This window comes from Notolabrus celidotus, unplaced genomic scaffold (genome assembly GCF_009762535.1).
Source record: "Notolabrus celidotus isolate fNotCel1 unplaced genomic scaffold, fNotCel1.pri scaffold_137_arrow_ctg1, whole genome shotgun sequence".
NCBI classification, from domain to species: domain Eukaryota; kingdom Metazoa; phylum Chordata; class Actinopteri; order Labriformes; family Labridae; genus Notolabrus; species Notolabrus celidotus.
Window position 1 is genome coordinate 22604 of NW_023260015.1, and position 13796 is coordinate 36399.

General features: G+C 42.8%; 2 protein-coding genes across 2 annotated transcripts; both read left to right on the forward strand.

Moving 5' to 3' along the window:
* The first annotated feature begins 647 nt into the window (after positions 1-647).
* Positions 648-2514, forward strand: LOC117808681 (tripartite motif-containing protein 16-like). Its single transcript, XM_034678370.1, has one exon. The coding sequence runs from the start codon at positions 666-668 to the stop codon at positions 2391-2393; it is 1728 nt and encodes a 575-aa protein (XP_034534261.1). The 5' UTR covers positions 648-665; the 3' UTR covers positions 2394-2514.
* Positions 2515-6535: 4021 nt separating this feature from the next.
* On the forward strand, positions 6536-12258 carry LOC117808666. The gene is given in 5 exon segments (XM_034678356.1): positions 6536-6920; positions 6923-7645; positions 7648-8212; positions 9006-9051; positions 10167-12258. Coding segments are annotated over 5 exon segments (3480 nt in total). The 3' UTR covers positions 11928-12258.
* The last annotated feature ends 1538 nt before the right edge of the window (positions 12259-13796 follow it).

Consider the following 13796-nt stretch of genomic DNA (forward strand, 5'->3'; position numbering starts at 1 on the left):
AATAAGGATTTTAAATTGTATTCCAGATTTTATGGGGAGCCAGTGTAGAGAAGCTAACACTTCCTCGTTCTAGTCAGTACTCGAGCTGCAGCGTTTGGACCAGAGGAAGAGTCTTTAGAGACTTATTAAGGCAACCTGATAAAAGGGATTACAATAATCACAGATATTCAAATCTGTCTTCACTGATGTCGTCTGAAGCTGACAGAGGCTCAGTGAGGTCTTCCTGTAGTGAGCGTCACAGCAGCTTCTCAACACAAGAGGGCGCCCTCCTCCCGTTAACCAGAGAGGGAGAGGAGCTTAAAGAGCTGCTCTTCTCATCTCTCTGTCTGCTCTGAGAGGAGAAGACGGCAGCCCTGACTCTCATGAAGGGCATGATTAGAGGAATCTTTACATAAAACTTTAAGCCTCAATAAAAAGTGAACCGGAGAGTTAAAGGGGACGAAGGTTTGTCTACAAGGAAACCAAGCTGAGTGTGTCATCACCTCTCCTCTTCCTGAAGTGAATAACAGCTTGATAAGTCCTCCCTCTTCTTCCTGCTCTCAAATGCAGTCAGCAACACTCCACCCTCTGACTGCTTCATTCCCTCCCCTTCAGGTTCATAGTTGGAAGTTGGGTGTAACCATCTTTCTGAGGAATTGAAACTCAGACCGTCACTGAGAGGAGAAATGGCACAGCAAGGAAACCAGCTGGACCGAGAGAGATTCTGCTGTTCCATCTGTCTGGATCTACTGCAGGATCCGGTGACTACCTCCTGTGGACACAGCTACTGCATGAACTGTATTAAAAGTCACTGGGATGTAGAGGATGAGAAGAGAGTCTACAGCTGCCCTCAGTGCAGACAGACATCCACACCGAGGCCTGTCCTGGGGATAAACACCATGTTAGCAGATTTAGTGGAGGAGCTGAAGAAGACTGGACTCCAAGCTGCTCCTGCTGATCACTGCTATGCTGGACCTGAAGATGTGGCCTGTGACGTCTGCACCGGGAGGAAACTGAGAGCCAGTAAGTCCTGTCTGCAGTGTCTGATCTCATTTTGTGACAAACACCTCCAGGCTCATCTTGAATTACCGGCTTATAAGAAACACAAGCTGGTGGAGCCCTCCAAGAAGCTCCAGGAGAACGTCTGCTCTCGTCATGATGAGGTGATGAAGATGTTCTGTCGTACTGATCAGCAGTCTATCTGTTATCTCTGTTTAATGGACGAACATAAAGGCCACGACACGGTCTCAGCTGCAGCAGAAAGGACTGAGAGGCAGAGAGGGCTCAAGAGGAGTCGACTGAACATCCAGCAGAGAATCCAGGACAGAGAGAAAGATGTGAAGCTGCTTCAACAGGAGGTGGAGGCTATCAACGGCTCCGCTGATAAAGCAGTGGAGCACAGTGAGGAGATGTTCGCTGGGCTGATCTGTCTTATGGAGAGAGGACGCTCTGATGTGAAGCAGCAGGTCAGATCCCAGCAGGAAACTGAAGTGAGTCGAGTCAAAGAGCTTCAGGAGAAGCTGGAGCAGGAGATCACTGAGCTGAAGAGGAGAGACGCTGAGCTGCAGAAGCTGGCACACACAGAGGACCACAACCAGTTTCTACAGGACTACCCCTCACTGTCAGGACTCAGTGGACCTGCAGACTCATCCAGGATCAAGATCCGTCCTCTGACGTACTTTGAGGATGTGACAGCGGCTGTGTCAGGAGTAGCTTATAAACTGCTGGAAGTTCTAAGAGAGGGATGGACAAACATATCACAGACAGTGACGGAAGTGGATGTTTTACTGCCACAACCAGAGCCCAAGACCAGAGCTGAGTTCTTACAATACTCATGTGACATCACACTGGATCCAAACACAGCAAACACACAGCTGTTATTATCTGATGGGAACAGAAGAGCAACATTTATGAAAGAACATCAGTCGTATTCTAGTCACCCAGACAGATTCACTGATTATCGTCAGATCCTGAGTGGAGAGGGTCTGACTGGACGTTGTTACTGGGAGGTGGAGTGGAGAGGAGGAGTTTTTGTAGCAGTTGCATACAAGAATATCAGCAGAGCAGGGGACTCAGATGAATGTGTGTTTGGACACAATGACAAATCTTGGGCTTTATATTGTTCCAACAACAGTTATAACTTCTGGTACAATAATATGCAGACTCCAGGCTCAGGTCCTGAGTCCTCCAGAGTAGGAGTGTACCTGGATCACAGAGCAGGTATTCTGTCTTTCTACAGCGTCTCTGAAACCATGACTCTCCTCCACAGAGTCCAGACCACATTCACTCAGCCTCTACATGCTGGACTCAGGATTTATTCTCATCCTGGACTCAGGTTTTATTCCTCTCTATTTGGTGGATCAGCTGAGTTGTGTGAGTTCACTGCTCATGATGATTTCTGTTCACTGAACTGACATTTCTCTGCATGAAAACATCAACTTGTCTCTGCTGTAAATGTTGCTCGATCATTAGTATTGATGCATTTATATGCTGTTGTGTATAAAAAACAACATTTGTTCTCATCACTCTTTTCATTTGTGGGAATCATATAATCATGTTTATAGGAATGTTTGGCAGAATGAATTTTGTTTCTAATAAAAAAAAGTTTGACAATCACTTTTCTCCTCTTTTTCACTTGTGTCCAGAATGCAGCATCACAATAGCTGACATGAAGACAGTTAAGATGAGGAGAAGTTAATACAGAAGATGATTAAGATGATTTGTGTGAGACATAAGCGCCCTCTGCTTGGCAGAGATGAAGGGTGAGCTACATGTTGTATTGATTTATAAAAAAGGCAGGGTAATTAATGAACTAGAAAGGTTACATTTCCTTAGAGCAAATGTGTTGAAATGCTGAAGCTGAAGTTTGAAAGCTGTGAAACTGCTGAAAATGTGGAAAAGTACATTTAAAAAAAACTTACATGAATTAAAAAGAGCAGAAAAAGTAGAAGGGTCTTAAAGATGTGAAATAGTTCAAGTATTTGAAGTAGTAGAAGTAGTTAAAGTAGTAGAAGTAGTTAAAGTAGTAGAAGTAGTTGAAAAAGTTGAAGTAGAAGTAGTTAAAGTAATTAAAGTAGTAGAAGTAGTTAAAGTAGTAGAAGTAGTTGAAAAAGTTGAAGTAGAAGTAGTTAAAGTAGTTAAAGTAGTTAAAGTAGTAGAAGTAGTTAAAGTAGTAGAAGTAGTTGAAGAAGTTGAAGTAGAAGTAGTAGAAGTAGTTAAAGTAGTTAAAGTAGTTAAAGTAGTAGAAGTAGTTAAAGTAGTAGAAGTAGTTGAAAAAGTTGAAGTAGAAGTAGTTAAAGTAGTTAAAGTAGTAGAAGTAGTTAAAGTAGTAGAAGTAGTTAAAGCAGTAGAAGTAGTTGAAAAAGTTGAAGAAGAAGTAGTTAAAGTAGTTAAAGTAGTAGAAGTAGTTTAAGTAGTAGAAGTAGTTGAAAAAGTTGAAGTAGAAGTAGTTAAAGTAGTTAAAGTAGTAGAAGTAGTTAAAGTAGTAGAAGTAGTTGAAAAAGTTGAAGTAGAAGTAGTTAAAGTAGTAGAAGTAGTTAAAGTAGTAGAAGTAGTTTAAGTAGTAGAAGTAGTTGAAAAAGTTGAAGTAGAAGTAGTTAAAGTAGTTAAAGTAGTAGAAGTAGTTAAAGTAGTAGAAGTAGTTGAAAAAGTTGAAGTAGAAGTAGTTAAAGTAGTTAAAGTAGTAGAAGTAGTTAAAGTAGTAGAAGTAGTTAAAGTAGTAGAAGTAGTTGAAAAAGTTGAAGTAGAAGTAGTTAAAGTAGTTAAAGTAGTAGAAGTAGTTAAAGTAGTAGAAGTAGTTGAAAAAGTTGAAGTAGAAGTAGTTATAGTAGAAGTAGTTGAAGTAGTGGAAGTAGTAGAAGTATTAGAAGCAGTTCAAGTATTAGAAATAGTAGTAGTAGAAGTTAGTTGAAGTAGTTGAAGATGTAGAAGTAGTTGAAGTTGTAGTAGTTCAAATTGTGGAAGTAGAAGAAGTAGTATTAGTAGTAGTAGTAATAGAATCTATTGAAGTAGTAGAAGTACTTTAAGTTGTAGAAATAGTCAAAGTAGTAGAAGTAGTTGAAAAAGTTGAAGTAGAAGTAGTAGTAGTAGAAGCTGTTTAAGTTAAATGAGTTTGGGTTGATTTGTAGATTTAAAGGGAAACTAAACCCCCGAGTTTTAACTGAAGAACATCTACCCAGGATTTTTTTAAAAAGTGGCAGATGTGGTGCGATAACCGTAATAGCTATCAGAAAAAGGATCAAACCGTGAGCATCACAAGACTTTGATGAACACAGTGAACTGTTTTTCATGTCTGTATAGTCGAAACGTTGTCAGGCCAGTGAGTTAAGAAAAGTGAAACGTTTGCTGCCCTCCAGAAGTATTTAACATTACAGCATATGGCTGAGCAGAGAGACTTGCTCTGACAGTTGGTGACCTGCTGGCTCAACAGTACAATGTTTTGCTTTGGTAACCTCTTTGAAAGAAGCAGGAGAAGACAGGAAATGTTTTGATGTCTTATTTGTGTATGTGACATTACTTTTGGGTATTTTATGGTTATTTTTCCAGAGAGCATGTCCCATACTTTTCATAGCCTGCCCCCTCAAAGATTTGAACCTCTCACTGTGCTCACCCTACTTCAACTACTTTAGCTACTTCAACTACTTCCACTAATTCAACCACTTCTCCTACTTCAACTACTTTCACTACTTTAACTTCTTCCACTACTTCAACCACTTCCACTACTTCAACTAAATCCAATACTTCAACTACTTCTACTACTTCAACCACTTCTCCTACTTCAACTACTTCTACTACTTCAACCACTTCTACAACTTCAACTAGTTCCACTACTTCAACCACTTCCACTACTTCAAATACTTCCACTACATCAACTACTTCAACTACTTTGACTACTTCTACTTCTTAAACTACTTCTACCTATTCTTCTACTACTTCAAACACTTCAACTACTTCCACTTCTTACACCACTTCCCGTACTTTAACTACTTCAGCTACTTTCACTACTTCCACAACCTCTTCTACTTCAACTACTTATTCTACTTTCACTTGTTCCACTACTTTAACTACTTCTACTTATTCTGCTCTTTATAAATTTTGTTGTTTTTTTCTTCATTACACATTTCCACATGTTCAGCTGTGTTTTACATCTTTCGGCCTTCAGCTTCAGCATTTCAATGCATTTGCTGTAAGGAAATGCAACCTTTCTAATTCCGCTTCTTCTTATTCTTCCGTTTTTTGACGGTTTTCACAGCCTTCAAATTTTATCCGATAATCACCGTTCAACTTGTAAACTATTCAGCTTCTTCAGCTCATCCTTTATACCTTTTGAATTACTCAACTTCATTCAAACTTTTTTTATAAATTGTGATGGTTGGCTTTGTTGTTCTTCTGAGGGGGGTGTATGCAGGAAAAAGGAGCAACGACAGATGAGAGTGTTTTCTCCCCTTGTTGCACAGTTCACATGCTGGTAGAGACTGTGGAGGACAGTTTTAAGACATGCTTGGTTGAAGTCTCCACTATAATGTGCACTCCGTCGGGGTGGACTCTCTGCTGCATGTTCACAATGGCTTATAAGTGGCTAAGTGCAATGCTAACATTAGCATAGGGGGGATATAAACAGCAGTGACAGTTACTACACTGAACTCTCGGGGTAAGTAGAAGGGTCTACATGACATTGAGAGGGCTTCAAGATCAGGGCAGAAGTGTTGGGCAATAATCCTGCAGTCTGTGCACCAGTCATTGTGTATATAGATGCAGAGCCCCCCTCCTTTGCTCGTATCCCACTCTCTGCCAGTAGCTAGTTTGGTCCGCTAGCTGTACAGCGACGTCTGGGATGAGCGGATGTGGCCAGCTTTCTGTAATAATCATCACACTGCATATCCGAATAGAGCAGTTGGAAGCGATCTGCAGTTCCAGCTGTTCCATTTTGTTGTTGATGGATCTGGAAGTCTTGCCAGCCGTTCATATTGTGTGCTTCTGAATATGAAGAAAAAAACATACACAGAAAATGCACCAAAAAAGGGAGTTGAGAGCCGCTGCACCAGTAGGCGCCGCCATCTTGCGTGAGTACAGCTCTAAGCTAAGGCTAAGAATTAGCAACATCTTTGCAAGACAAGCGGCCAACAAGGTGTTTTATTCTGGCACCAACAACAAACAGTTCTACAAAACTATTTCAACACCTCAAAAGAAGGTTCAGATTAAACATGAGAGGTCACTACACAATCAATGTTAAAAAAGGAGGGAGGTACCAGCAGTCTCTCTTTGTCCTGGCTCAAGTCCATCTCTAATAATCGCTCACTGTACACCAGACCTGACACACCCTTTCCTGTAAAAGCTCCTCTTAATGGAAGAAGTAAAACCTGAACCCCACACAATCAAAGAATCTCTCCACTCCTCCCCTTCATACCTCTGCAGGTAGAAGGATGGGCGTGAACAGCAGAACGTCTAACACTGAAGACTGGAATCCTCATTGAGCACACAGTCATTGTGAGTCAGAGCTCAGACACTGATTCTGTCCAGAGAGAGAGGAACTCTTTGATCGTCACTGAGAGGAGAAATGGATCAGAACCAGCTGGACCGAGAGAGATTCAGCTGTTCCATCTGTCTGGATCTACTGAAGGATCCGGTAGCTGTTCCCTGTGGACACAGCTACTGCATGAACTGTATTAAAAGTCACTGGGATGGAGAGGATGAGAAGAGAGTCTACAGCTGTCCTCAGTGCAGACAGACCTTCACACCGAGGCCTGTCCTGGGGAAAAACACCATGTTAGCAGATTTAGTGGAGGAGCTGAAGAAGACTGGACTCCAAGCTGCTCCTGCTGATCAGTGCTACGCTGGACCTGAAGATGTGGCCTGTGACGTCTGCACCGGGAGGAAACTGAGAGCCAGTAAGTCCTGTCTGCAATGTCTGGCTTCTTATTGTGAGAAACACCTCCAGCCTCATTTGAAGTAGCTCCATTCAAGAAACACAAGCTGGTGGAGCCCTCCAAGAAGCTCCAGGAGAACATCTGCTCTCGTCATGATGAGGTGATGAAGATGTTCTGTCGTACTGATCAGCAGTCTATCTGTTATCTCTGTTTAATGGACGAACATAAAGGCCACGACACGGTCTCAGCTGCAGCAGAAAGGACTGAGAGGCAGAGAGAGCTGGAGGGGAGTCGACTGAACATCCAGCAGAGAATCCAGGACAGAGAGAAAGATGTGGAGCTGCTTCAACAGGAGGTGGAGGCTATCAACGGCTCAGCTGATAAAGCAGTGGAGCACAGTGAGGAGATGTTCACTGAGCTGATCCGTCTCATGGAGAAAAGACGCTCTGATGTGAAGCAGCAGGTCAGATCCCAGCAGGAAACTGAAGTGAGTCGAGTCAAAGAGCTTCAGGAGAAGCTGGAGCAGGAGATCACTGAGCTGAAGAGGAGAGACGCTGAGCTGCAGAAGCTGGCACACACAGAGGACCACAACCAGTTTCTACAGGACTACCCCTCACTGTCAGGACTCAGTGGACCTGCAGACTCATCCAGGATCAAGACCCGTCCTTTGAGGTACTTTGAGGATGTGACAGCGGCTGTGTCAGGAGTCAGAGATAAACTACAGAATGTTCTGAGAGAGGAATGGACAAACATCTCACAGACAGGGACTGAAGTGGATGTTTTACTGTCAGAACCAGAACCAAGACCAGAGCTGAGTTCTTAAAATACTCACGTGACATCACACTGGATCCAAACACAGTGAACACATGGCTGTTATTATCTGATGGGAACAGAAAAGCAACATTAATGGATCAACATCAGTCTTATTCTAGTCACCCAGACAGATTCACTGATGATCATCAGGTCCTGAGTGGAGAGGGTCTGACTGGACGTTGTTACTGGGAGGTGGAGTGGAGAGGAAGAGGAGTTTCTGTAGCAGTCGCATACAAGAATATCAGCAGAGCAGGGGACTCTGATGAATGTGTGTTTGGACGCAATGACAAATCTTGGTCTTTACATTGTTCCAACAACAGTTATAACTTTAGGTACAAGAATGTGCAGACTCTGTCTCAGGGTCCTCAGTCCTCCAGAGTAGGAGTGTACCTGGATCACAGAGCAGGTATTCTGTCCTTCTACAGCGTCTCTAAAACCATGACTCTCCTCCACAGAGTCCAGACCACATTCACTCAGCCTCTACATGCTGGACTCAGGATTTATTCTGTATTTGGTGTAACTGATGGATTCTCAGCTGAGTTATGTAAAGTGAAGTAGACTGAAGTCATTTCAGGGACAGTGGGTTCAGTTTTGTGTTTTAACTCTTCCACTTGTTTTGTCTTCCTGTTTGTTGCTGAGAGATGATTGTTGTGGCATTTCCTCGCCTGTCAATCAAACATGTGGGCGGGACTTTGACGTCTTAATATCTGTTGTGTTGTTTTGAGTTTTGCTTCTGATTATGCGATGCTAAATTTAACTTTATGCTATTACGTAATGTTCAGTAAAAAGAGGAAGTATAATAAGACTACAACTTTTCAGTCACTGTTTTTCTTTTCCATTGAATCCCTCATTGAGATTTATTTGTGGTTGAAATGATCTTTTCTGTGTATTTGGGGGTAAAGTAGCTCAAACAGAATTGAAACTTCTTCTTCTACTTTCATTTATCAGATATATTTTGTTGTCACCACTTCATGTAAAGAAATCTGTAATCACATGGACTTTGATTTGTTTGTCTGAGCACATGTTGCTGTTTTAATGAGGCACTAAGAGGTTTAATGAGACTGTAAATATCCTGATCTTAATCAATAAAAAGATGACACACAGACTTTGTGGTCAAACTAACTGATTGTGTGGAAAATCATTGAACAAGAGTCTCTGAACAGATTTACTGATGGGATGTGTGAACAAACTGAAGGTTTACATCCTGAATAAACAAACAGGAACAAAGTCTGAACTTCTTGATTTCATTCCAGGGTTTCATAAAAACCTGCTGGACCAAGTTTCAAACTTATACAAGAGAGTGGGAATGACTCACCATGTAGTAATCTCTCATCACACCCACAACAGAACCATGTCTCACACACCCATGCACATCACCAACACACCTACACCTGTAGTCTTAACTTCATTCAGACAAGTGTCCTTCATGAACGGCATTGAGGGACACTTCTTTCATTCAAACTTTTAAATGTCACTTTGGACAAACATTGGACAAATTATTTAAAGAGGACATATCCTCAAAGACACACTTTTTCAGTATGTTGCATGTATACGTGGGTGTCTTGTGGCGTCACTTTAATATAATCATTCAGACATGTAGTGCTACGGAGCTGAATGTTTGTTATGTTGTTAAAATGCACATTTCATCTGGTATAATATCCTGATGGAGAAAAGACGTTGACCTTGCTCTGTTTATTCGATCTATGAAGCCAGCACGAGCAGCAGAGTCCTCCTCGTCCCTCCTGTCACTCAGTGTGGTGGAGCTGCCTCTAGATTTCATCCTGATCAACTTGTGGATGGCTGTAATGCCGATGGATGCTGTGGATTCACTCGCACCGAATGCGTCTCCTTTTTTACCGTATTACTCAGACAAAGGTGTCTAATCATTGAGAGCTTTGTAGGTCAGAATAAGGATTTTAAATTGTATTCCAGATTTTATGGGGAGCCAGTGTAGAGAAGCTAACACTTCCTCGTTCTAGTCAGTACTCGAGCTGCAGCGTTTGGACCAGAGGAAGAGTCTTTAGAGACTTATTAAGGCAACCTGATAAAAGGGATTACAATAATCACAGATATTCAAATCTGTCTTCACTGATGTCGTCTGAAGCTGACAGAGCCTCAGTGAGGTCTTCCTGTAGTGAGCCTCACAGCAGCTTCTCAACACAAGAGGGCGCCCTCCTCCTGTTAACCAGAGAGGGAGAGGAGCTTAAAGAGCTGCTCTTCTCATCTCTCTGTCTGCTCTGAGAGGAGAAGACAGCAGCCCTGACTCTCATGAAGGGCATGATTAGAGGAATCTTTACATAAAACTTTAAGCCTCAATAAAAAGTGAACCGGAGAGTTAAAGGGGACGAAGGTTTGTCAAACAGGAAACAAAGCTGAGTGTGTCATCACCTCTCCTCTTCCTGAAGTGAATAACAGCTTGATAAGTCCTCCCTCTTCTTCCTGCTCTCAAAAACAGTCAGCAACACTCCACCCTCTGACTGCTTTGTTCCCTCCCCTTCAGGTTTATAGTCTGAAGTTGGGTGTAACCATCTTTCTGAGGAAGTGAAACTCAGACCGTCACTGAGAGGAGAAATGGCGCAGCAAGGAAACCAGCTGGACCGAGAGAGATTCTGCTGTTCCATCTGTCTGGATCTGCTGAAGGATCCTGTAGCTGTTCCCTGTGGACACAGCTACTGCATGAACTGTATTAAAAGTCACTGGGATGGAGAGGATGAGAAGAGAGTCTACAGCTGTCCTCAGTGCAGACAGACCTTCACACGGAGGCCTGTCCTGAGGAAAAACACCATGTTAGCAGATTTAGTGGAGGAGCTGAAGAAGACTGGACTCCAAGCTGCTCCTGCTGATCACTGCTATGCTGGACCTGAAGATGTGGCCTGTGACGTCTGCACCGGGAGGAAACTGAGAGCCAGTAAGTCCTGTCTGCAGTGTCTGGCTTCTTACTGTGAGAAACACCTCCAGCCTCATCTTGAAGCAGCTCCATTTAAGAAACACAAGCTGGTGGAGCCCTCCAAGAAGCTCCAGGAGAACATCTGCTCTCGTCATGATGAGGTGATGAAGATGTTCTGCCGTACTGATCAGCAGTCTATCTGTTATCTCTGCTCTGTGGACGAACATAAAGGTCACGACACGGTCTCAGCTGCAGCAGAAAGGACTGAGAGGCAGAGAGAGCTGGAGGGGAGTCGACTGAACATCCAGCAGAGAATCCAGGACAGAGAGAAAGATGTGAAGCTGCTTCAACAGGAGGTGGAGGCTATCAACGGCTCCGCTGATAAAGCAGTGGAGCACAGTGAGGAGATGTTCACTGAGCTGATCCGTCTCATGTTGAAAAGACGCTCTGATGTGAAGCAGCAGGTCAGATCCCAGCAGGAAACTGAAGTGAGTCGAGTCAAAGAGTTTCAGGAGAAGCTGGAGCAGGAGATCACTGAGCTGAAGAGGAGAGACGCTGAGCTGCAGAAGCTGGCACACACAGAGGACCACAACCAGTTTCTACAGGACTACCCCTCACTGTCAGGACTCAGTGGATCTACACACTCATCCAGGATCAAGACCTGTCCTCTGAGGTACTTTGAGGATGTGACAGCGGCTGTGTCAGGAGTCAGAGATAAACTACAGAACGTTCTGAGAGAGGGATGGACAAACATCTCACAGACAGGGACTGAAGTGGATGTTTTACTGTCAGATCCAGATCCAGAGAACATGACCAGAGCTGAGTTCTTAAAATACTCACGTGACATCACACTGGATCCAAACACAGCACACACACGGCTGTTATTATCTGATGGGAACAGAAAAGTAATAGTACTGGGACAACCTCAGTCTTATTCTAGTCACCCAGACAGATTCACTGATTATCATCAGGTCCTGAGTGGAGAGGGTCTGACTGGACGTTGTTACTGGGAGGTGGAGTGGAGAGGAGGAGGAGTTTTTGTAGCAGTCGCATACAAGAATATCAGCAGAGCAGGGAACTCTGATGAATGTGTGCTTGGACGCAATGACAAATCTTGGGCTTTAGATTGTGACATCTTCAGTTATAACTTCTGGTACAACAAAGTGGAGACTCCTGTCTCAGGTCCTCAGTCCTCCAGAGTAGGAGTGTACCTGGATCACAGAGCAGGTATTCTGTCCTTCTACAGCGTCTCTGAAACCATGACTCTCCTCCACAGAGTCCAGACCACATTCACTCAGCCTCTACATGCTGGACTCTGGATTTATTTTCCCTTTCTTATTGGTTTCCCTGTTGGATCAGCTGAGTTGTGTAAACTGAAGTAGACTGAAGTCATTTCAGGGACAGTGGGTTCAGTTTTGTGTTTTATCTCTTCCACTTGTTTTGTCTTCCTGTTTGTTGCTGAGAGCTGATTGTTGTTGCATTTCCTCGCCTGTCAATCAAACATGTGGGCGGGACTTTGACGTCTTAATATCTGTTGTGTTGTTTTGAGTTTTGCTTCTGATTATGCGATGCTAAATTTAACTTTATGCTATTACGTAATGTTCAGTAAAACGAGGAAGTATAATAAGACTACAACTTTTCAGTCACTGTTTTTCTTTTCCATTGAATCCCTCATTGAGATTTATTTGTGGTTGAAATGATCTTTTCTGTGTATTTGGGGGTAAAATAGCTCAAACAGAATTGAAACTTCTTCTTCTACTTTCATTTATCAGATATATTTTGTCGTCACCACTTCATGTAAAGAAATCTGTAATCACATGGACTTTGATTTGTTTGTCTGAGCACATGTTGCTGTTTTAATGAGGCACTAAGAGGTTTAATGAGACTGTAAATATCCTGATCTTAATCAATAAAAAGATGACACACAGACTTTGTGGTCAAACTAACTGATTGTGTGGAAAATCATTGAACAAGAGTCTCTGAACAGATTTACTGATGGGATGTGTGAACAAACTGAAGGTTTACATCCTGAATAAACAAACAGGAACAAAGTCTGAACTTCTTGATTTCATTCCAGGGTCTCATAAAAACCTGCTGGACCAAGTTTCAAACTTATACAAGAGAGTGGGAATGACCCACCATGTAGTAATCTCTCATCACACCCACAACAGAACCATGTCTCACACACCCATGCACATCACCAACACACCTACACCTGTAGTCTTAACCTCATTCAGACAAGTGTCCTTCATGAACGGCATTGAGGGACACTTCTTTCATTCAAACTTTTAAATGTCACTTTGGACAAACATTGGACAAATTATTTAAAGAGGACATATCCTCAAAGACACACTTTTTCAGTATGTTGCATGTATACGTGGGTGTCTTGTGACATCACTTTAATATAATCATTCAGACATGTAGTGCTACGGAGCTGAATGTTTGTTATGTTGTTAAAATGCACATTTCATCTGGTATAATATCCTGATGGAGAAAAGACGTTGACCTTGCTCTGTTTATTCGATCTATGAAGCCAGCACGAGCAGCAGAGTCCTCCCCGTCCCTCCTGTCACTCAGTGTGGTGGAGCTGCCTCTAGATTTCATCCTGATCAACTTGTGGATGGCTGTAATGCCGATGGATGCTGTGGATTCACTCGCACCATATACGGCTCCTTTTTTTACCGTATTACTCAGACAAAGGTGTCTAATCATTGAGAGCTTTGTAGGTCAGAATAAGGATTTTAAATTGTATTCCAGATTTTATGGGGAGCCAGTGTAGAGAAGCTAACACTTCCTCGTTCTAGTCAGTACTCGAGCTGCAGCGTTTGGACCAGAGGAAGAGTCTTTAGAGACTTATTAAGGCAACCTGATAAAAGGGATTACAATAATCACAGATATTCAAATCTGTCTTCACTGATGTCGTCTGAAGCTGACAGAGGCTCAGTGAGGTCTTCCTGTAGTGAGCGTCACAGCAGCTTCTCAACACAAGAGGGCGCCCTCCTCCTGTTAACCAGAGAGGGAGAGGAGCTTAAAGAGCTGCTCTTCTCATCTCTCTGTCTGCTCTGAGAGGAGAAGACAGAAGCCCTGACTCTCATGAAGGGCCTGATTAGAGGAATCTTTACATAAAACTTTAAGCCTCAATAAAAAGTGAACCGGAGAGTTAAAGGGGACGAAGGTTTGTCAACAAGGAAACCAAGCTGAGTGTGTCAGCACCTCTCCTCTTCCTGAAGTGAATAACAGCTTGATAAGTC